At 45.5% G+C, this 24,865-nt stretch overlaps 1 protein-coding gene across 1 annotated transcript in view; it reads right to left on the bottom strand.

Annotated features, from left to right (window-relative positions):
• LOC143960661 (pyroglutamylated RF-amide peptide receptor-like) overlaps positions 1–24,865 on the bottom strand; it is a 218,575-nt gene that overhangs the window by 22,423 nt on the left and 171,287 nt on the right. Inside the window, exons 2-3 of the mRNA XM_077469454.1 lie at positions 11,400–11,558; positions 4,914–4,975 (exon numbers count right to left, since the gene is read on the bottom strand). Of these exons, the coding sequence (XP_077325580.1) occupies positions 4,914–4,975; positions 11,400–11,558 (221 nt within the window). The remainder of the gene's footprint in view (positions 1–4,913; positions 4,976–11,399; positions 11,559–24,865) is intronic.

Here is a 24,865-nt window from a genome sequence, read left to right as displayed (position 1 = left end):
TAAGGGGTGTTCTGGAAACCTTGATTTAAGGGGGAATGCTGTAACTGTTCCTTTGAATCTTACAATATTCGTGTACTATGTGCTTCTATACATACACACATTAATGTAAGCACAGTCTTAAGGGCTAGTGTGTCGGTTGCTTGGCGATCCAGTCTATCCGCTAGCTGTCAGACCCCCAGCACCTCCTAGCATTCTCAGTGATTCCCTGTCTTCCTCTGTCTTGCCAATGCCATTACCTTCATTCTTCACCCTGCTCCTGTGATCTCCACGGTTCTGCTCTCAGCCAGGGCTGGACTGGGAATAAAAACCAGCCCTGGAAAAAATTTCATACCAGCCCTACAGCATTATTATACCAGCCCAACAGCATAACGTCATTATTTTCTTGTTCATGAAACAGAAAACCATACATTTTAAAGCACATTTGATGAAGAATGTATTATATATAGATATGAAATCACATAGGGATATATATATATATATATATATATGCAAATTCCAGTTAAAAGTGGTCAATTATCAAGGGGGACCCCAGGAACTCAGAACGTGGGGGGGGGGACCACCTTCCGCAGAAAGAATACACTAAGGTAAGGGGGGGTGAGTTACTAATATAAGGGGGAAACCCTTTATATCAGTGCCCCTTACATTATTGTATTCACTCCCCCTTACATCAGTGACCCCCCCCCCCCGACTTGCCTGGTGGTGCTGTCACTGACCTCCTCTCAGGTACACTGTGCAGGGCTCAGTCAGTCGGCTCCAGCTCAGTGGCTCTGGTTTTATCCTATAGTCTCCTCTCCACAGTCCACACAAGTCTGAGTTTTCCCATGACCCCCATACCACTCCCACTTTTGACTCCTCTCCAGACTCCCTCAGAGACTGCAGACATGATGCAGGAGATGGTCAGAGACTGCAGACTTGATGCAAGAGCTCAATGCAGCCTTACCAGTGCCCATCAAGTGCAGCCTCACTGTCCCCATCAATGCAGCCTCACTGTGCCCATCAATGCAGCCTCACTATGCCCATCAATGCAGCCTCACTGTGCCCACCAAATGCAGCTTTACTCTGCCCGTGAATTCAGTCTCACTGTGCCCACCATTGCAGCCTCACTGTGCCCATCATTGCAGTCTCCCTGTGCCCATGAATGCAGCCTCCCTGTGCCCATCAAATGCAGCTTTACTGTGCCGTGAATGCAGTCTCAACGTGCCCATGAATGCAGCCTCACTGTGCTCATCATTGCAGTCCCTCCTGTGCCCCATGTCCCAGTCTGCAGTCCCTGTCTGTGGGAAGGTGTGTTGTTGATGCTCGGTACGGTACTTTGCATGCCAGCAGGATATCCATGATGGCCAGCAGCAGGCAGGGTCTGTTCTCGTTTTGGATGGGGATGGTGCTCCTTCCAGAAGATCTGTTTGCTGTGAGATAGAGTGGTCCCTGGCCACCTGCACCTTCAGCCAACCTCATTTTCCGGCCCCAGTCAGCCTGTCCTCTGGTCCTGGGGAAGTGGAGAGCACTGGGTGGGAGCTGGAGAGAAGGGGGTGCAGAGAGTACTGGTGGGGTTGGAGAACACTTGGGTGGGGGCAAAGAACAGGGGGGAGTGGAGATCACAGGGGTGGGGAGTGGAGAGCACTGGGGGGGCCAAAAAGAACAGGGGTGGAGAGCACGGTAAGCTGAGAGCACTGGGGGGCTAAGAGTGTGGGGTGGTGAAGACCACTGGGGGGCGCAGAAAAACAGGAGTGGAGAGCATGGGGGCTGGAGAGTCCTGGGGGGTACAAAGAGCAGAGGGAGAGCTTGAGAGCACCAGTGGGGGCCAGAAAGAACAGGGGTGGAAAGCACGGGGGACTGGAGAGCACTATGGGGGGTGGAGAGCACTGGCAGGGTTGGAGAGCACATGGGTGGGCGCTAAATGCAGGGGGAGTGGAGAGTACAGAGGTGGGGAGTGGAGAGTGCTGGGGGGTGCCAAATAGAACAGGAGTGGAGAGCATGAGGGGGGTAGAGAGCACTGGGGGCTGGAGAGCGATGGGTGGAGCTTGAGAGCACCAGGGGGCCAGAAAGAACAGGGGTGGGGAGAATGTGGGGCTGGAGAGAACTGAGGTGGGGGCTGGAGAGTGATGGGGAGAGCTGGAGAGCACTGGGAGGTGAGAAAGAACCTGGGGGGGGAGAGCACTGGGGGGAGATTCAGCGGCTGCATGGAGGAATATAGAAGGCTCATTTCCTCTATATGCCCCCCATCTATCCTCTTATCCAGGCACTGTGGCACACAGGGCGGGCTGTACGGGCGGCATCTCATCCTATGGATCGCAGAGCTGGCTGGCTCTGTGTTCAGCGGCCGTGCTGTAACACAGTCCCGCCCCTCCAGACTGGCTCGTGTGATAGGCGGAACGTTGATTCTATCTACTATCACACGAGCCAGTCTGGGGGAGCGGGACTGTGTTACAGCACGGCTGCCGAACACAGAGCCAGCCAGCTATGTGATCCACAGAAGGAGAGGAGAGAGCAGAGCAATGTAGCTGCTATTAAAAGCGGCCTCAGGGCAGGCGGCCTACCGGGAAATCTCTCGGTATCCCAGTAGGCCAGTCCAGCCCTGCTCTCAGCTATCCCTAGTGTGTGTTCCTGCCTGCAACCCAAATCCTGGCACCTGTATTATCCTCTGAGCACTCCAGCATACCTGTATTATCTGTGATTCCCTGTGCGTTCCGACCAGAAACTTGTTACCACTCCAAGCCAGCCCTCCTCCATCGGGGCCCGCCCGGGGAAGGGGAGGAGGAGGGTGGAGAGGCCATCTGGAAATAGGTGCTGCTGGGGGATTGTCTGAGCAGATTGGAGCTCCGGGAGCAGAGCCCAGGCCCGGACTGGGACAAAAAAATAGGCCCGGGCAATTTAGACTGAGCATCCAACTTTTCTAGGGACCGGGGGGAGTTCTCAGCTGACATTCGCGGGGGTGGCTGGTGTCATTCCTCCACACTGTAATGTGCAGGGACACTGTGATATAAAGGGGACGGCACTTTAAAGGGGCACTGCAATGATTACAGTGCCCCTTTACAGTGCAGTCCCCTTTATATTACAGTGTCACAGTCCTATTGTGACCATATAATGCTAGTACTGTCTGTCTCTTATTTTGCCCACACTTCCCAGTGACACTGTACTGCTCTCTTTCTGGTGCTGCGGTACAGCGTGGCTCTCTCTTTGGTGGTGCGGGTACAGTGTTGCTCTCTTTGGTGGTGCGGGTACAGTGTGGCTCTCTTTGATGGTGCGGGTACAGCGTGGCTCTCTCTTTGGTGATGCAGGTACAGCGTCGCTCTCTTTGGTGGTACGGGTACAGTGTGGCTCTCTTTGATGGTGCTGGTACAGCGTGGCTCTCTCTTTGGTGATGCAGGTACAGCGTCGCTCTCTTTGGTGGTACGGGTACAGTGTGGCTCTCTTTGATGGTGCTGGTACAGCATGGCTCTCTCTCTGGTGGTGCGGGTACAGCGTGGCTCTCTCCTTGTGGTGCGGGTACAGTGTGGCTCTCTCTTTGGTGGTGCAGGTACAGCATGGATCTCTCTCTGGTGGTGTTGGTACAGCTTGGCTCTGTCTGGTGGTGTGGTGCAGCGTGGCTCTCTCTGGTAGTGTGGTACAGCATGACTCTATCTGGTGGTGCTGAGGCTATTAGTTCCCCAGCACAGTCCTCTCTTTTGCTTTCCATGGGTTCTGTAGTAGCTGCTAAAAGCACTCCTCAGCTTGTTTCCAGGTTTTCTCTTTCACCCCAGCAGAGTGCATGCTGGGGACTGTAATCTGCTCCCTGCTGAGAACAAGTGGGCCAGCTATCTCTGGGACTACATTTCCCATGATTCCCCTCTAGTTGCATCTGATTGGCCCTTCACTGTAGCCAATGGAGAGGGAAGAACAACAGACGGCACACGAAGGCCATCATGAGAAGGGGAGGGGGGCAAGCGGGGGAAGCATTGTGTCAGCAGCCTGCAGCTCTCCCCACCGTGCGGACGCCCACGGCTGGAGGAGGAGAGCAGAATTGTTAGCACAGCTCTGAGGCTGAGTTGTGTGTGAGTGAGACACACAGCTCAGCCCATGCAGCCGCCAGAAATGACAAAGGCACAGCCACTTGGTGGCCGCCGCTTACCTCCCACTGGGCAGCCTGATCATTAACAGGCCACGAAGAGAGCCGATTCGCCCTTGGGCCCCCCCCCAGAGCGGCGGGGCCCTACGCAGCTTGTGTAGTGAGCGTATAGAGCGGAATGGCTCTGATGCCATCCGCTACCCAGAAGTGATTCCTCCCCAAAACACCTCTACCAAAACTATTGCCAAAGAACTATTTCAGGTTTTCACCTGTATAGGCATTCTTAAAGAAAGTATTAACTGACCAGGGCACCTCGTTTATGTTTAGAGTAATCAAAGAGCTTTGCAAACTTCTTAAAGTGAACCAATTATGTATCACCCTCAAACAGAATAATTTTTAAACCATTTGTCACCATGTAAACTCTGCAGACTTTTGTAAGTGAAAACCAGGAAATAGTTACAGAAAAATTCAAACAAGCCCTTCTGGCACCAACAATCATGCAATGGTTAAATCACTGAGACCACATTTCTTTATTTGCTCTGTCCAAAGCATGATCTCTCCCTGGTCTATGTTCTTCTTGTAGGCCATATTCACACATATGCAGGTTGCAGTTTGCATATTCCAGGTGCATTTTGAGTTTTTCAATACACATTTTTGATCCTTTCCATAAAAATGCACATATGTGAACTACACCCATAGGAAACCATGTTAAATGGACTGTAGTGTGTTTCTGCAAAACTGAAAACGCACTAAAAAATGCATAGATGTGAACGGCCTTAGTCTTAATCTTCCCAAGTGTTTTGCCTTGATGTGAATCCACATACTTTAGGTCTCTGACCACCTGCCTTATGTCTAGCCATTAACTTACCTCTAATGTCTGCACATGCAGCATTGGAGAGCCTACTACAATAGCGATTGTCCACACAAGCCCTGCAAGAAATAGAGAGATTTAGTTTTCAGTAAAGTATTGAAATCCCTGTCAAGTTTTTATTGCTACCTGGGAGCCTGTGGAGAAGAGACTGAAAATCCAACATTTTATAGTTGCCACTGGATTTAGGAGATTAGGTGAATCTTCAAATTAGTTCACCTGTCCAAGTGACTAAGTTTTTATTTCCCTTAACTTTGAAGAGATTTTCCTTCACTTTCTGTTGCGATTCTAGTTCAGTAAATGAAAAAAAAAAGTTTGGGCAGCACAGTGGCTAAGTGGTCAACTTCCACCTAGTAGCATTACAGTTGCCAGTTTGAATCCCAACCATGGTACTACCTGCACTAGGTTTGCATGTTCTCCCTGTGCCTGCATTGGTTTCACTGGGGTATTCTGGTTTCCAACAACACTCCAAGCCATGCTGGTAGGTTACTTGGTTCCTGTCTAAAATAAGCCTAGTATATGAATGTGAGTTAAGGACCATAGATTGTAAGCTCCTTGAGCGCAGGGACTGATGTTAATGTACGATGTATATGTGTAAATTGACGGTGGTATATTGGTAAGAAATTTGCTCAGCATACTGATTGACTTGAGTTCTTAACATATTTTCAAACTTTTTATGTTTATTTATTTATTTGATACAATGTGAAAAAGTTAGAAACTCTGGTAACTGTAACTGTGAGAGGAAGAGAAGTCGGGTTGACATCGGACCTGAAACTGTGAATGAGGACACACCGGACCCCTGCTGTGAGCCCATGCGGCGATAGTGTGAACCCAGCCTCAGAGTTTCATCCTCTTGTATGATGTGTTGTAAATCATGGATTATCTTTCTTATCTCTTCTAGTGCTTAATTTTGTGAATCAGTACTGCTCAAACCTTGCAGAAGGGGGCATACCCCGAAAGCTTGTCCTAAAAAATTGTATGTTAGTGCAAATAAAAAAAGTATCACGGACAGTACTCAATTGTTTCTGTTGCAAGTGCATTAATATTGCTACAATCATCTCAAAAGAAAAAAAACTGGAAGTGGAAGCTGTACCAGATATTGCACTCTCCAGTTTTAGTAAATAAACCCCACTGTGTCAATAAAACATAATAAATATACAATAAAAAAGATATGAATGCAGTACAAAGGACTTACTAAATCTATTATTTACGTACATTCTGGGGTGCTTCAGAGCTTCCAAATTCTCTGCTGCCTTATAGCAAATCAGTCACTAAATTAAAACAAAATCCAACCCCATTCCCTCACAGTGGACTAAGCATCCTCCAGAGCCATTACTTATTCTTAGTGCCACTGGCTATTGCCCTGATCCATAGCACAGCCCTGTTTAAAATGCCAATACTTGCGAGAATAGAGGTATAAGTACTGAGTATGTTTAGACTCCTAGAGGGCACATAGAGGGCACATAGTCCTTAGTGGGAGGTTGGGCTTTATTTTACTTATAGCTTTAATCAAGATCAGGAACCATCTCTGTATCTTACTGCAGAAAGTAATCAAGAGACACTTTCTATCACCCAGCGGTAGATAAATGATTTATCAGTGACTTCATTACTACTCTGCATAGTGAAGAAAGAGAGAGAATTGGTGTAAATTGCTTCTCATTTACAGTTTACAAAACGTATTTTGTCCTCAGATAGGAGTCTATTAGGATTAATCATGTGTATATATAGATCTACTGGCCGACATCCTGCCAGCCGAGCCTCCCACTTGATCTACTTCTGAACAATCTAAGAAGCCTATGGAAGGTGGTGTTTGTAATATTCCAGAACAGAAATAGTTATGAATATACAATAAAATGCCTTGCAGCATATGCAGAGATTTTTTCATTCTTTTGAAATAGCAAAAGTAGACTCCCCGCTAACATTTACCGGCACATATTTCTCAGAGCATCACGGAATTAAAAAAGATCATGGTAAACTACCTGACCACTGTGTTTTATCTATAACTTGCTCAATACTCTCTTTTTATCATAGTGGAGGACTTATATTATGAAGGGTACACTGTATTTGTAATCAAATGCGGTAAGGGGAAGTTCTTCTTAACAAACAATTTATTTAAAGTGGACCTTTATTAAATTTTACTACTGTCATGTATCTTATTCCTCCCTTCCCCTTGCAGCAAATTGCAACACAAATAAAAAAAAAACATTAAAGGGGGTTTCTTTTTCTGTGGAGTGCAAAGAGTGCTTCTGCCTTTCTTGTCTAGGTGAGAATGACACCCCCCTGCCCCAAACCTGGGATACCCATGCCATTCATCCCAGGAGGCTTCAGGGTTATGTAGAACATACTTCGCATGCAGTGTGAATTGTCATCAGGGGGCTAACTGACAAGGCCAACAAGAGTCAGGTGGCCTCATAGGGACATCTCCAAATAAAATTGCAGCCCAAGACTCACTGAATTAGCTGTGAGCGTGAGTATTTCAACCTAAACTAGCAGACAAGATAAGAGGGCATTAGAAATCAAAATTAACCCGGGGGGGGGGGCAGTTTCCTTTTTTTTTAAATATCAGGAACTAATGTCCTCTGCAATATACATTTTGTATATTCATCAATATGTGATATGTGAACTTGGATTTAAGGATCATTAAAGTGTTACTAAACCCACAACAGTAAAAATCAGTCAGTACATGCAGTAAAGCATGCTTGTTATACTCACTGTGGAACCTCCCCTGTGGAACCATCCTCTATATTGTGTAAAAATGCTGTTTGATCCTGTCGTCTCTGAATACCGCCCCCCCCCCCCTTTTTTTCACTGTCCCCAAACCATCTACTAATAGAACAGAGCCTCTGGGGTATTCTGCACATTCTCAGATTGGTGTATATTGCTAGAGAGTTTTTTTTTCTTGGGAGAGTGCATGTGATCAACACCGGGCCAATCAGGACTGTACAGACATAGAGTCAGGGGACTTGCAGCCTCATAGGACAGTCAGAGTAAATTAAAATTCCTCCTATAAGCTTTAACCAGTGCTCGACTGGACATTGATAAAAGTCAGATTACTACATACTGCTGATGATAAAAGGTATTTGGCCATTCATATTTACTAAAACTATGGAATTTCCATGTTCTGTGTACTGTGGGAGACCAGATATAGTGAATGCAGGGTTCTGGTCTCCTCCCTGTAGCTCCAGCTTCCTGCTGGAGCTACAGGGAGCTAACACACTTTAATTGTGTTAGCTCCCTGTAGCTCCATCAGGAAGCCCATCCTAATGGATGTTTGCAAGGAGCAGCAATCTTTCACCGGAATGCTGCATACTGAGATGTGGATTTTCTGGTATGACTCCTCTCTGGTAACAGCACAGTGTTTCCACCAAAGAAAAGACAGTTTATGTTAACCTAAGTAAAGCATTGAATTGTCAAGCAGGAGAACAGTCTATATCTGTGGTTAAGACGGCCTTGTGGCAAAGCCGTATCACATGCAAAATAGGATGGAAAGCAGGCAACAAACAGCAGAATCCAGAAAACAGGCTGGGTCATATCTAAAGTATCAGCAGCAACGAAAAGGGGTACTAACATGCTACAGAAGGAGGAACTTTTATGCTCATGTTTTTGCACAAGCTAATTTTGAATTGATGCCTGGAGACATCACCTCCTTGTGCTGTAATGTCTACTAGGTAGTATGGGCATGTGCCTAAGACCAGTATAAAAAAAAAAAAGGCACTGGAAATTAAGAGATGGTTTACTTCCTGCGTGATATAAGGAGGAGCTGACAGTTCCTGACACAGGCTACCATATAATATGATTGTGCTGAACATACTACATATATGCTGGCTGCATTTTGCACAGTTTCATCAGCCTTTTATATAAACAGATGCTGATATGACACTATTGACATTGCTGCACTGTTTATCAGAACACTCAAATTGATAGCTGTGATTAAAATGTTAATGTGATATCATGACCACATGTGCGTTTTCCTCTGATGAAGTAATAACATTACAGCAGCAGAATGGATGTCAGTGGAACTTTGCATACTGGATTTCAGACTGGTATATTTATGGTAGCTGAAAATACATATTGTGAGATGTTGTATTTATGTTAATATTTATTTTATGGTGTATGCTTTTCAAATAATTATGTTATGTATGCTACTATTATATACACGATCTCCACTGTGTTTAATGTGCTCTTGCTTGAGCCCAGCAACACAGGCTGTAGACCCCCTGATGTTTTATGGCTCTGGCTCTCTGTACAGAGATGGGTAAAAGATTCTGGGTCTTCCGATATCCTTTGTTGTCAAGGACCATGTCTTGCCTTTTCTTCAGTCAACAAGTAGACTGGCTGATGATCAAAAGGCATTGCATGATAGAATTTTGCTTTAACTTTTAAAAGAAATGAACCACAGGACATACTAATAAAAACTACAAAAATTGAGGCTATTTAGACTGTGTGTTTAAAGTTTGGGGTCACAATTTTAGACCATGGTCTCCCTGGCACAACAGACAATACAAGGATAGCAATACTATACTACGTGGAAAAATGACCTGTCCTAACACAAGGGACTTTTCTTTAACTTAACATCAGTATTGTTTTATATTTGTTTCATGTTGGAAATATTTACCCAATGACAATAAAATATCAGTTGAAAGCCTCTGTGGCAGAGTTGGAGCTATCTATCCCCATTAACTGTGTCAGTGGCCAACGAAAAACAGTCTGCTATAAAATCCAAAAGGCGTTCTGACTCTAAGGCCGCGTACACACGGGCGGACTATCCGTCCAACTAAGTCCGTCAGACAATCCGACAGACAGTCCGTCCTACTTTTGAATGAACGGACTTGACCACACACAACGAACAGACAGTCCGCTGAAAGCTTGCGCGATGACGTGTACAGCACGTACGACGGGACTAGAAATACGACGTCCAATACACTGCAATGCAACCTTCGGCCGTGTAAATCCTTTCTGAGCATGCGCCATACTTAGTCCGTCCAACTTCCCTAATCACGAGCGGACTGTCCGCTGAAACCAAGTTTGGACGGACAATATTACGGAAATTCCGAAAGACTTAGTCCGCCAGACTCTCCGCTGAAAAAGTCCGCTGAAGCCCACACACGAGCGGATTGTCCGCTGAAACACGTTTCAGCGGACCAAGTCCGTCAGACAGTCCGCCCGTGTGTACGCGGCCTAAGCTGTTCCAATAAAATTCTAATAAAATAATAAAATTAGCTTTCATTGTTATTTCTGTCCCTATTGGGAGATTCTGCTCATCCCTGTCCCAGTGACCAATTAGGAAGAACAAAAAAAACCTCCCAAATCAAAACAGAGCAAAACATTTATAATAATGCTATGCTTTAAGGTGGCACTTCAGTTAAAAACAGAAGTTCTGCTGTTCCTATTCCTCCCCCCTCCCCTTTGCCACAAATGCAAATCATTTTTTTTGGGGGGTACCTAGTTTTGACTTTGCCTAGGCAATCCAAGCAGAAGATTGACCCCCCCCCCCCCCACCCTCTCAGCCTCCTGGGACACTTCTCAAGTCCCAGAAGCATGTGAGACCATCCACAGGGTTCAGCATGGCTCACACATGCGCATTGGGGAGATGGCTGTGAAGCCACAAGGAGTCACACTTGGCTTCTAAATGTCAACATGGCAGTGCCAGATATCCGAAGGCCGATGGATTACCAGCCCGGGTGAGGACAGCACTTGATCACAGGACAGAAAATGACCTTTTATTAAAAGTGAGCAGCTGACTTTTCCTTATTTTTTATTTTATTTTTTTTAAATGAAAGATCTTCTTTAAGGGGGTGTATGGTCTTTACAATGTTCTGCTTTTAGAGTAACACATAAGAGAGCAGAAAATAATCTAATCAGGACATATATTATTTGAAAACCTTGTTTATATATACATTACTTGTAATAATAAATGAAAATAGGGATGGCCATATTTGCAGACCCTATTTCCTGCTTTGCAATGCCATATAGTTGTGCTTTGTTGCCTTTTCTCATTTTAAACTCAGTAAATCTGAACCTTTTACAAGTGTAGTTGGCCTGCTGGGAAGTCAACAAAAAACCTCCTGCTAGTCTCGTGGCATAGCATATAATTGCACAATTAGGATGAAGAGGAAGAGTAGAGGGTTCTCCTTTATTCATTGATTTGAAAATCTGTTCTTTGATGTCATATCAATGTTGGAATAAACTCTGTGGAGGCTCCTAGGCAATCAAAAGCCGCTAGTTGGAGATGACCATCACCACTGTACATTACACATGAGTAGATTGCACCATTTTTTTTCAAACTGACACTTGAAAGTGCTAAGTTGTTATTGGGTACATAACAATAATCTAGTATTTTCTCTATAGAGTCTTTATTGTAAAGCTTTAAATTCCTTTGGGTTAATAATTTTTTTCTATGTATGTCTTTCTTCTTATTTCAGTTCTGAAGTTTACAACCACTTTAAGGAATGTATTTAGTAAAGAAGAATATTACCATATGCTTACCAAGCATTTTGTAGGCCCTCCTGTTTGTGTACTGCCTCTTCATTTTCAGTGGATGGACTATTCCTTGGTATCTTTCCACTGCAATGCAGGTCATTGTTAATGTGCTGGCCACAACGGCTGTTGTCTGAATAAAGGGAACCATTTTACAGACAAAAGGCCCTAAAAGGAAACAAATATATAAGTAAATCATTTAGTACTAAAACTATATTTATGTTATGATATTTTCCTAAGTATGCATTCTAAAATAAAAAAGTAAATAGCAACCCTGGCATCCAAATACCAGTGCTACCAGTTCTAATAGCAACCTGAAAATATGGAGTCTATTGCAAAGTAAGTAAGAGTTACAAAGCAAGTAACGGAAGTGTGGAATACTTTTTCTAACACTGGTACACTTGCCTGCAAATCAGGCCCCATACACTTAAAATGTTTCACTACAGATCTGCTGTAAAAGTAATACTATTGTGTTCAGGTTATTTCATCTTAACACATGCTCAGACAATTGAAGGACCTCAATAATCAAAGATATTGTGTTCTTATAACAGCGTGTGATTGATGCATGTTATTGGAGTAGCCAATTTTTGTCAGATGCCTTTGTTTATATTGTTGTCACATTTACATACAGACCAAGCTTTCCACAAAAACTGACAGTGGTTGGAACAAACTGTATGGCTATCAACCAATTAGGAATTCTTTCAAGGGTTGGAAGAAAATGGCTTGGGCCATCTAAAGAAGAGCAATGTGAAACCAGTCCCTTCCGAAACAGAGAACTTGAGCTAATCACTGGGAATGTTTTTGCCCAGATATTCTTGTGCAGGAAAGGGTAGGTACATTTTGAAATAACTGGACAATTTGAAAAAACATTCTTTGAAATATAGTTCCATGTTAGTTTTTTCCCCAAAGCATATTTGTTACAAACTAGGGAAATTTAAATGCTGCACAGGATGAAAAAAGACAGGCTGATCCATAGAAAGATATAAACTTCTCCTTTAATCGGCAAAGCACAATTTTCCTGTAAAAGTAGAGCTTGCGTACTCACCTCTCCGACCTCTACTGACTTAATATAATGGGTGGCCTCATTGAAAAATAAGGAGAACGGAATATATTTGCAGGGTGTTTGACCAGTACCTGTGCACAACATTTGAACATGGGAAGAAAAATACACCAATGTAGTGGTAACATTGATACCTTTCAGACTTACCTGAACACGCTTTTACAACAACAAATCTAACCATGTAAATATGAAACATGACAATTCCAATATGATTGGCAATCCAATAATGTGTAGGCTCATAGGCATAATTGGGAATATGAAAACATTCAAACATTAACAAGCCAAGTTCAGCTTCTCAATTCTTACCAGCTTTAGTTGTAGAATGGGGTACTTTATAGTGGGACTGTTTTTCACCTGGCAGTCTTTATTTATCATTTGTTTACAATAATAGATAGAAAGAAATGTAAAGTATAAACATAAACCCACTCTCTGTTAATGCTGAAGTACAATGTTTTATTTTTTTAATGAAGTATTATTTATTTAAATGTAATCATAGACATATATTAAAGATCCTAATTGACCTTGATGCTAAAAAGGGGTCCATCCAGAAAAACAAAAGAGGAAAAGGTTTTGATAAACCAGAGCTAGAGAAAGGGATTGAAGAACAAGGTCCTGGTTGAGATTAAAGTCAGAAACAACCTTAGGCCTCCACATCGCCTTGTCACGTTCAGACACTCCTTTTGCAGAAGTGATGGTCACAAGAAAGACAACCTCATAGGTGAGAGTAGACAAACAAATTTTGTCATAAAAGGGTTCAAACTGCATTTTTAGAGCACAGAACCAGATTAAGATCTCATGGAGTCACTAGGGAATGGACAAGGTGGGAGCTACATGGAAGACCCCCTGTGCAAAGGTCTTATTCAAAGAGTGAGAGGCCAAAAACTCTGAGTTAGAATGGAAAGGGCAGACATCTGAACTTTGATGGCTGCAGGAATGTGAAAATTCACCCTAGGGAGAAGCTCCTCAAAGTGAGGAATGCCTTTGTGTATAATGATAAACCTTACAGGTCCCGCATAGACTTCATAGTCTTAGGTATCATAGGAATCATTGACATAAAGATGTCCTTGTCCCTTACAATTTGAGACTGAAAGGCCTTGCTGTTAAACTTAGTGACCAAGAAGCAGGATGGCAAATTAGCCTAGAGAGAGACGATCTAGATGATCTGGCAGTGTCAACCAAGCCTCTACCAAAGGTCTTACCAGGTCAACACATCACATTAACCCAGACCAGTTTGGAGCAATGAGGATCGCCAGAAAGCCTTCCATCTCAATCTTGCAGAACCAATGAGGTAGAAGTGCTGGGAAAGGAAATACATAGATCTGGGTATACTAATCCCATGGAGCCACCAGAGTATCCACTACTTCTTACAGGGATCACTGTACCTGTATACAAACCTGTCTAGTTTGTTGTTGAACCTAGTGGGCCACCTGTGGCACATTTCCTGATAAACTGACTGGAACAAAAGTTCTGCCCAAGCTAGAATCCGCTCTACCTCTCTAGTCGCAGAAAGACTCAGGGGTAAGCGTATCATCCAGGATTTTGAATTAGACAAACTAAGAATCAGACAAAAACAATGTCTCTGCAGCTGATGGCTCAAAAGCCACTGAGTCTGTGGGTAAATCAGAAACAGAATCTGCTAGAAAGTACACAGGAGGGTGCTTGTGATTAGCAGAGTCAGCAAATAACTCAGATGAAAGGGCAGAGGATCCAGACACAATCTACAATGCCAAGGAAGACTTAAAGCATGGAAGAAACTCTAAAAGCAAAGGACAGCAAGACTCCAGACTTCAGATATTGACACCATTAATAGGCACACTGCAAGCAGCCCCGTAACATTAGAAAAAAGTTAGCTGGGGCACCCAGTACAGCAGAACTTTCCTCCCATGTTTAGAATCAGACATGGGTCTTTGTGTTTTTTTTGTTAACCTGGCAATGAATATCATTTGCCAACAACTGTTTAATTCCTTTTTTCTTTAAAAAAAAAAAGCGAGGTACCCCAGGAAATAGATAACAGATCCTAATCTGAGCATGCAACCTTGCTTGCCAGGAAAGGGGGAGGGCAATTATTCCTGTTGTAATACCAGGCCACATGCCCTCAACATGCGGGGGTGCCTTGTCCCCATGTTGATGATTAGGACAAGCACTTCTTCCCTACAACCCTTGTCCGGTGGTTGTGGAAGTCTATGGGCAGGGGGGTTTATTGGAATGTGGAACCCCTTTAATAAATAGGGGGCCCCAGAAACCACCCCCACCCATGTTGATGAGTATGGGGTACATAGTACTCCTACTCATTTATAAAAAAAAATTGTAACCTAGAAGTAAAGACAAACATTTAACAGAACAATGAAACTTCCAAAAAAGTCCCTCAGTGTAAATCTATCATCAATAACGATGCCCACCACTGCCTTGCTGGACAAAAAAAAAATCCCTATGACCTGGTGCATGCAACCCATCCCAACCACAACACTGGCTGAATGACAGCTCCCCAAGCTTTCATGGGCTATATAAGGTGGGGAGGGGTAAGTGGTGACATCATTGACCAAAAATGCCATGGCCATATTTGGTTAATGTCGCTGTCCAAATATTGCCAGTGACCACATGTGGGCAGAGATGTTCTGTGATGTCACTGGTTTCTAAGGAAGCCTTGGGTATAAGAATCACAGCTTCTTTAGGAACCAGTGACAGCAGGAAGCTGTCATATATATATATATATATATATGGAAGCAGTAGAAATATATATGATGCACAGCTGAATGGGCTAAAGTTCAGGCATTCACATGAAAACAAGCTAACAGCCAAAGTTCAGTCTGAACCTAGGTTCGGACCGAACCACCCGCTGATTCATACTGGACAGCTAGCAGCAGGTGAAGGTCAGATGGCCTGAGGTAACCAAAGTCACTCTATGCTGGCAGCAGGAAAATTAGTTAGCAACTGTTACATGGCCCAAGTCTACTCACTGAGGGAATCTACAGAGATAGGGAAAGCACCAAGGTAACACCTGTAAAACTGGACTGGGAGTGCATCTCAAATAGCTTTTACCAGAACAAAAAAACAGTAAACCCCTTATACAGTACCTCACAAAAGTGAGTAATCCCCTCACATTTTTGTAAATATTTTATTATATCTTTTCATGTGACAACACTGAAAAAATTACAGTTTGCTATGTAAAGTAGTGTGCAGCTTGTGTAACAAGCAGTGTAAATTTGCTGTCCCCTCAAAATAACTCAACCCACAGCCGTTAATGTCTAACAGCTGGCAACAAAAGTGAGTACACCCCTAAGGGAAAATGGCCAAATTGGGCCCAATTATCCATATTCCCCCCGTGTCAAGTGACTTGTTAGTGTTACAAGGTCTCAGGTGTGAATGGGGAGCATGTGTTAAATTTGGTGTTATTGCTCTCACTCTCTCATACTGGTCACTGGAAGTTCAACATGGCAACTCATGGCAAAGAACTCTCTGAGGATCTGAAAAAAAAGAATTGTTGCTCTACATAAAGATGGCCTAGGCTATAAGAATATTGCCAAGACCCTGAAACTGAGATGCAGCATGGTGGCCAAGACCATAGAGCAGTTTAACAGGACAGGTTCCACTCAGAACAGGCCTCGCCATGGTCGACCAAAGAAGTGGAGTGCACATACTCTTATATCCAGAAGTTTTCTTTGGGAAATAGATGTATGAGTGCTGCCAGTATTGCTGCAGAGGATGAAGGGGTGGGGGATCAGCCTGTCAGTGCTCAGCACATACACCGCACACTACATCAAAATGATCTGCATGTCTGTCGTTCCAGAAGGAAGCCTCTTCTAAAGAAGCCAAGACAAGCAGAAGCTGAAGACAAGAAGACTAAGGACATGAACTACTGGAACCATGAGACCAAGATAAATTTATTTGGTTCAGATGGTGTCAAGCATGTGTGGTGGCAACCAGGTGAGGAGTACAAGGGCAAGTGTGTCTTGCCTACAGTCAAGCATGTGGTGGGAGTGTCATGGTCTGGGGCTGCATGAGTGCTGCCAACACTGGGGAGCTACAGTTCATTGAGGATACCATGAATGCCAACATGTACTGTGACATACTGAAACAGAGCATGATCCCGTCCTTTTGGAGAGTGGGCCACAAGGCAGTATTCCAACATGATAAAGACCCAAATTGGACCCAATTTGGACATTTTCACTTAGGGGTGTACTTACTTTTGTTGCCAGCGCTTTAGACATTAATGGCTGTGCGTTGAGTTATTTTGAGGGTACAGCAATATTTACATAAATGTGAGGGGTGTACTCACTTTTGTGAGATATTGTATGCATATATACAAATATATATAGTATATAGTAAAATATACTTTGGTTAAGTATCTTGTTGTGTGGAGTATTGGTTTTTCTCAGCAGGTGGAAGCAGTTGGTCCTGAGAGGACAATACAGGTATATTGTGATATATTATATTGTACTGTATTGTATTGCACCACAGCTGTGTCAAGGGGACTGAGGCAGGTTAGTGGGGTTTTGTTACTAGCCTGTAGGCCCAAATCAAATCAGCCGCTCCTTCGGGGGTCAGTGGTACACATAGGGGCATCATCCAGGATCCTGTCACTCTGAAAACAAGCCCACCCCAGCAGTGCCAATATGGACCCCCTCACAGTGGTACAGTGGTGAGAAGCGGAAGGCACGCGCTCAGAAGCGAGTGTGGCCATTGAACTCCAAGGAGAGGACTGGGAAGAAAAACAAGTTAAAGAGATTGTACAGGCATTGTCCCCAGACAGGAAGGCCTATGTGGTCGCAGTAAGACCAGACCATGGGACCAATCCCACTTACGCACTACTAGAGTGGAGGAAAGGTGTCCCTAAGAATTTCCAAGGTACCAGCGTGAAACTGTCTGACAGAACCATATTGTGCCTGACACACCTAGAGAGGCAAGGTGAAGGTCCTGTCAGCTCCAACCAGGAGAAGTCAATCAAAGCAAAAGTTCCCTCCCGGTCACACCCTACCACGATTGAGCCATACCAGAAACTCTGTGTTTTATAAGGAAGGCAACTCATACCCCCAGAGGAAAGTAACTTTGAGGAATGGTTGGAGCAGACCACACAAGCCCTGGATGAGTGGGACATCCCTGACACACACAAAAAACAAAGGATTGCAGAGAGCCTAAGAGGGCCTGCTTCAGAAGCTAACTGAAATCTCAAGCTCAGCAAGCAGAACTGCGTGGCTCAGGACTACTTAGATATCCTACAGGATGTGTTCGGATGGACAGAGAAGGTCTCCGACCTAATTTACCAATTGGAGCAGACCTATCAACAAGCGGGAGAAAAGCTGTCAGATTACATAGGACGGTTAGACAAAGTCCTGCATCAGATCTTGTTAAGAAAGCACTAGTTCCCAGGGAAGTGGATGAAACAAGGGCAAAGCAAGTCCTGAAGGGTGCCCAACCATTAGATCCCATCATGCTCCAATTAAGGGCCCGTAAAGATGATGGCATCCTAAAGTACCCGGATCTGATCCGGACTGTGCGGGAAGAGGAGGCCATTCTTGAGCGGAAAGATGAAAAAAATCAAAGGGCCAAACCTTTTTACTCGCAGCTCCCTGATCTCCCCACTTAGACCTCTAACACATGTCTTTCATAATGAGGATTTCCCCCCAGGGAGAAATATAGAAGCCTTTAATTGGTGGACAGACAAGGGTCTATACAGAATTGGACACTTCTTTTCCCTCGCTGGCCATCTCTCTTTGACACACTGCAGAGAGAAACTAGATATGCCCGACTCAGAACTTTATAGATTCACACAAATCTCTCATTAGTTACATTCTATCTGGACCACTAAACCACTTCCCCCTACTATAACGCAATATGAACAGTGGTGTATGAATGCAGCGGACCAGAGGAGGGGCATTTCCCTGATCTATACAGCTCTCATGACGAAGGACACCAAGCCCTCATATGCCCGAGCCTGGGAGGCTGACTTGGACTGCACTTGGGACTCTACACAATGGTTTCGAGCTTCGTTAAGAGCTCATAAAGGTATTCTTAATGTCTCTCTAATCGAGGCCGGTCTCAAGGTACTCTTTAGGTGGTACTATGTTCCTTCCAGGCTGGCTAGGATATTTCCAGGATCCTCGCCAATATGTTTCAGGGGATGTGGATTAGAAGGCACCATGATTCATATCTGGTGGTCCTGTCCGCGCACCCGCTCTTTTTGGCGGAAAGTCTTTCACACGGCTAGCTCCTTGACGGGGGTCACTATTTCGCCACACCCCAGTGAGGCTCTATTCAACCATATAATACCGGAACTACCCAAAGTCTCTCAGACGTTGGCGGTTTTTCTCTTTCTAGGGGCCAAAATCACAATAGCCAAGGCCTGGAAGAAACATGTTGTATCCTTTAAGATGTTTAGAACAAAGGTCACATGGATTATGGTGCAAGAACAAGTGGTGGCTAAACTAAACGACAAAACTGAGAGGTTTCGGGTGGTCTGTGAACCATGGGCCACGTTATGTAATATTTCCCTTATACTTGGGGTACAACCTGGTAGTCTGGCCTCTCGGGGCCATTAGCCCTGGACCAGCACATTTTGCTCCCTCTCTTACCCCCTCACACTTTTTCTTTCTTTCCTCTTTTGACACCTCCCTTGGTGCAGTGTGTTGCTACCCTCTTGGGTTGATATGCAAGAGAGCAGGCACATTGCAGGCAAGTTAATTGCTCTAGTTGTTCACCGGCATCTCGGTCTATGTAATCTTAGTGGGGCAGGGTATGATTTACCTGGTGAGAGTAGGCAGCACCAGCCCCTGGTCTGCAGCAGGATCCCAATTGGGGCGCCTGGGGGTCTGAGGCCCGGGTACTTCGGCCGGGTGTGTTCTCATTTTAGGAATAAATTAAATAACACGGGTATATGACTTTAAGATCGGTTTACCGAACTAGTTAAAGGTAAATGTGAATATAATGTACCGGGATGTCAACGGCTCTGTCTTTACTTGCCTCTACTGACTACATGTATGGAAATGTGGATGATTCTTTTTGTTTTATTGTATTTTCACCTTCTCTGTTATGAAGAAAAGCTTTTAATAAAAATTATTCAAACATAAAATCCAAGGGCCAAAATCAGTGGTTATAATCAGGGCGGCTGGTGCCACCAGTGGCGACCCTCAAATAGAACTTCTCCAGACACAGGTGGCACAGTTGATGGAAATGATGGCTCTGTTGCATGCCCAGCACACCACCTCCCCCGATAGGGGAGTTCAAGCACCCAAAGAACTGACAAGTCTCCCAGCGGTGGTAGAGGAACCCATGACCTGTTACAACTGTGGAGGAGTCGGACATCTCAGGCGAGTGTGTCCAAGCCCAAGAAAGGGGACAAAATCCCAAAAGTAGGCTTTAAACTTCAAAGGGCCCCAGTGAAGGAGTCAACTGGACGCCCAGTTATCAAAAGAAACAGGACTGAAGAGGTAGAGGCTGCAAAAGCCAGCTGTAAAGGTACAAGCCACTAAGCAGACCAAAAGTGCCACTTCCTGTGGACTTCCTCCCAAGTTAGTGTGGCCTTCTCCAATTGTCCCCATCCAGATAGAGGGAATATACACTAAAGCCCTGCTGAACACTGGAGCACAGGTAACATTGCTCTACAGGGACTTCTATGACCAGCATCTCAAGCACCTGTCGTTATGGAAGCTGGAGGAGCAGGAGATATGGGGTTAGGGACCCAGAACTTCCCATATGACGGTTACCTGCCGCTCAAGCTCACTTTTGACCTGAGTATAGCAGGGAAGGCAGAAACCTTTGACGCCTTGGCCATGGTGTGCCCTCGCCCTCCAGGAGCTGACAAAAGTTCTCTCATCATTGGAACAAACACTTGCTGAGAAGACTACTTACACCACTTGTACAGCAGGAAATGATTCTCCCCACAAAAATACACCCAATGCTAGCCCAGGTATACCGAGACCTTAAACATAAAGAGAAGGCCCCATATGAGGGAGTGGAAAAATCTGGCTTCTAGACAGGAAAGAGAGACTGGTTAAGCCAGGTGAAGTAGTCTGCCTGAGAGCTTTCTTCAAGTTAAACTGGAAAAGACCAGGCCCTTTCATTGTTCTTGAGACTTCAAACCAGGAAGAACACAGGGGTTAGAACTTATCCCTGAAGTATTGCCAACCAAGGCATTGAAGAGGAATCACTGCAAAATTTCAGTCAGTGTCCGCAACACAGCAGCTGTGTCAGTGAGAGTGCCAGCCAGAAGATTGTTGGGACAGGCTAGCCCAGGAACTCCAGTCTCGCCATGTGACTCCATGGGAGAACAGGCTGGAGAGACTCCCCAAGAAGAATTCTCCCTGAAGAACGCACCTCTTACCCCTGCCTGGATTGAGAGAGCTAAAGCCCAACTCCTGAGATGGAAGTCAACTTTCTCTACAAGTGAGTTTGATGTGGGGCTGGCGAAGAGTGCGACCCACCGGATTCGTCTGGAAGAAGACAAGCCCTTTCGGGAGAGAGTCAGACAAATCCCACTGGGGGATCTCGAAGACTTGAGGGTACAGCTGGCTGAACTCAAAAGGACGGGCATTATTAGAGAGTTCCGGAGTCCTTACGCCTCTCCAATAGTGGTGGTAAGGAAGAAGAACGGGTCCCTACGGCTGTACATTGATTATAGGACCCTGAACCGGGGACCATTCCTGATCAGTACACCACACCTTGGATAGAAGATGCCCTGCCGAGCCTGTCAGGGGCGAAGTGGTTCAGTGTGCTGGACCTAAAAAGTGGGTACTATCAGATCCCCATGTGTCCTGAAGATAGGGAGAAGACCGCTTTTATCACTCCAGTGGGTTTCTTTGAATTCAATAGGATGCCACAAGGCCTGTCTGGAGCTCCAGCAGCAACCTTCCAGAGACTAATGGAGAAGACAGTGGGCGACATGAACGTGATTGAAGTGCTGGTTTACCTGGAAGATATCATAGTGTTTGGGAGAACGTTAGAAGAACGCGAAAAACGCCTGGAGAAAGTCCTGAAGAGGCTTCATGACGAAGGCTTTTAGCTCTCCATGGAAAAATGACAATTTTACCAACCTTCAGTGAACTACCTAGGACACATTGTGTCTGAAGAGGAAGTAGCAACAGATCCTGAGAAATTGGAAGCCGTTACTTCTTGGCCCAGGCCTACAAATGTGACCAAACTCAGGTCATTCCTAGGGTTCTGCTCATACTACAGGAGGTTCGTGAAAGGGTTTGCCAAAATAGCCCACCCACTCACTTAGCTTCTGAAGAACCAGGAAGAAGCTGGTGCAGACTCAGATCAGTCTGGGAAGCCAAAGGAAGGGCTCAGGAAGAAGAAAGAATCCATACAGGATCAGTGGACTCCAGAATGTGAGGAAGCCTTCAGGCAGTTGAAGTGGAGCCTTATCACTGCTCCGGTCCTAGCCTATGCAGACCTGGCCAAACCATATGAGCTACATGTGGATGCCAGCCGGGACAGGCTAGGAGGAGTGCTCTATCAGGAATATGGCGGACGTCTGCGGTCCATTGCCTATGTGAGCCGAAGTCTTCTTCCTGTGGAAAGAAACTATCCTACTCACAAACTTGAATTTCTGGCTCTGAAGTGGGCAGTGGTAGACAAGTTGAAGGATTACCTTTACGGGGCAGAGTTTGTAGTCAAGACAGACAACAACCCCCTCACATACTCGCTCACCACCGCGAAGCTGGATGCCACTGGCCACAGGTGGCTGGCTGCTCTCTCGGTGTTTACCTTCAGCTTGAAGTACAGACCAGGAGTTGGTAACCGAGATGCAGACGCACTGTCAAGAAGGCTCCATGACTCCCAAAGCCCCTCAGAAGACTGGACTCAACTTACCCCTGAAGGAGTAAGAGCTCTCTGTGAAGGGACAAGCCAGCAACGGAAAGGTGGGGCCAGAGCTGAAGAAGTGGGCGTGACCTCAGTGGGGGTACCCAGGTGTTATTGCAGGGGTAGGGAACCTTGGCTCTCCAGCTGTTTTGAAACTACAAATCCCATCATGCCTCTGCCTCTAGGAGTCATGCCTGTGATTGTTAGGTTCTTGCAATGCCTCATGGGACTTGTAGTTTTAAAACAGCTGGAGAGCCGAGGTTCCCTACCTCTGTGTTATTGTAACGTCTCCCAGATTATGCAAAAGGGTCTTCCCAAGCTATCAAAAAAGGATCTCAGGAGAGATCAGGAGGAAGATTCACTCTGTGGGTTATTGCTGAAGGTAATGGAGAACAAACAGCCTGATCTGCTGCAGAAGACCCCCCAGAAAGAAGCCTGGCTACTACTGAAAGAGTGGGATCGGTTGCAATTACAACAAGGGGTGGTCTACCGAAGGGGCCCCTCTGAAGATCCCGAAGAGAAGTGGCAATTGCTTCTACCGGAAAAGCACAGAGAGAGGGTGCTGATCGCTCTGCATGACCACCATGGTCATTTAGAAGCAGAGAGGACTCTTCAACTCATAAGGGACAGATTTTACTGGACTCACATGAGGACCGAAGTGGAGAGCTATTGTCATTCCTGCCTCAGGTGCATACAATGGAAGACTTTGCCTCAGAGGGCTGCCCCAATGGGCCACTTAGAGAGCCAAAGGCTGCATAGATTTTCTGTGCCTGGAACCCGACCTGAGTGGGCAAGGGGACATCTTAGTGGTTACAGATCATTTCACTCGCTATGCCCAGACGTTCCCTACTAGAGACCAGCAAGCAGCCACAGTAGCAAAGACTCTCGTGGAAAAGTTCTTCGTCCACTATAGTCTACCTACATTCGGACCAAGGAAGAGACTTTGAGAGCAGGCTGATAAGAAGACTGTTGGATCTATTAGGCCGCGTACACACGGGCGGACTGTATGGCCTACTTAGTCCGTCATACAATCCGACGGACAGTCCGTCATACTTTCGAATGAACGGACTTGACCACACACGGATGCACAAACAGTCCGTCGAAAGCTTGCGCGATGACGTGTACAGCACTTACGACGGGACTAGAAATAGGAAGTCCAATACACAGCAATGCACCCTTCCACCGTGTAAATCCTTTCTGAGCATGCGCCATTCTTAGTTCGTCGAACTAGCCTACTCACGAGCGGATTGTCCGCTGAAACCAAAGTATGACGGACAGAATTTTGAAAAATCCGAATTACTTAGTACGCCAGACTGCACGCTGAAAAAGTCCGCTGAAGCCCACACACGAGCGGACTGTCCACTGAAATGTGTTGACGGACTAAGTAGGCCATACAGTCCGCCCGTGTGTACGCGGCATTAGGCATACAAAAGTCTAGGACTACTCCCTACCGCCCACAAGGGGACCCTCAACCGGAAAGGTTCAACAGAACCCTCCTGAACATATTGGGGACTTTGACTGCAGAGCAGAAACCCCATTGGAGTAGGCACATCACTTCATTGGTGCATGCCTATAACAGTACCAGGAATGATGCTACTGGATACTCACCTTATAGACTAATGTTCGGGCGTGAAGCCAGGCTGCCAGTGGACTTAACTTTTGGAACCTTCTTGGACCACACATCAGAGACCTCTCATCGAGGGTATGTAGACAGACTGAGGAGGAACCTGAAAATAGCTTATGAGCAAGCTCAAGCCACTTCAAATATCAGAGAAAATAGGAATAAGAGGAACTTTGATCTAAAAGTAAGAGTTCATCAATCTCCAATCAGGTGACCACGTCCTACTAAGGAATCTGGGCATCCCAGGCAAACATAAGTTGGCTGATCGCTGTCAGGGTTCCCAGTGCATGAAATCAAGCCAGAAGGAAACACTTGGCCAGTGAAAACCTGGCATTGAAATCATCTCTTACCCCTCACGGAAGCAGTCAGGATAAGTCCAGAAGAGGATCTCCCCTCCACGTCCACTGCTGTGCACAGACCAGTAACTAGATCTCAGCCTGCCCCCTCTGGAGATGAGGATGAAGGAATGGAGATGAGTTGGTTGTGGCCACCTGAGATAACAGAGACTGAAGTTGATGTTTTCCCGAAGACAGGAAAATACTTTAATGGGACTCTTAGGGCAGATGCCCCAGAATTTTGCCAATGACACAGCAAGTGGAAGATCAAAATACTCCTGCTTACCTACCACCACCAGCACCTGAAGTGAGGAATGAGGAAAATTGTTCAGGAATGGTGGATACACCAAAAAGGCAAAGAGAAAAGAGAGACATTAGCCCACCAAAGAGACTGACTAATGATACACTGGGTGAATGCTCTGAAGAAACTCAACATACTAGCAAAAGAAACTCTGAAATGCCTGGTCCCGCTACTTCTGATTCGATGAGGGACAACCCCAACTCACCCTTTTGATACATCTGTACCAGACACTATGGTGTCAGCTGTGAGTGCACAGGACAGCTCCCCATCACAAGTGAACTGGTGGGAAGCTCCTCTGTCTGTACTGTGTAACCGTATAGAGACAAGAATACAGGATAGAGTTAAGTGTTTGAACTTCTT

The sequence above is a fragment of the Lithobates pipiens genome, unplaced genomic scaffold, assembly GCF_037356315.1.
Source record: "Lithobates pipiens isolate NorthernLeopardFrog02 unplaced genomic scaffold, aLitPip1_a1.2 Scaffold_8, whole genome shotgun sequence".
NCBI lineage: Eukaryota > Metazoa > Chordata > Amphibia > Anura > Ranidae > Lithobates > Lithobates pipiens.
This window is presented reverse-complemented; position numbering and strand designations above follow the sequence as displayed.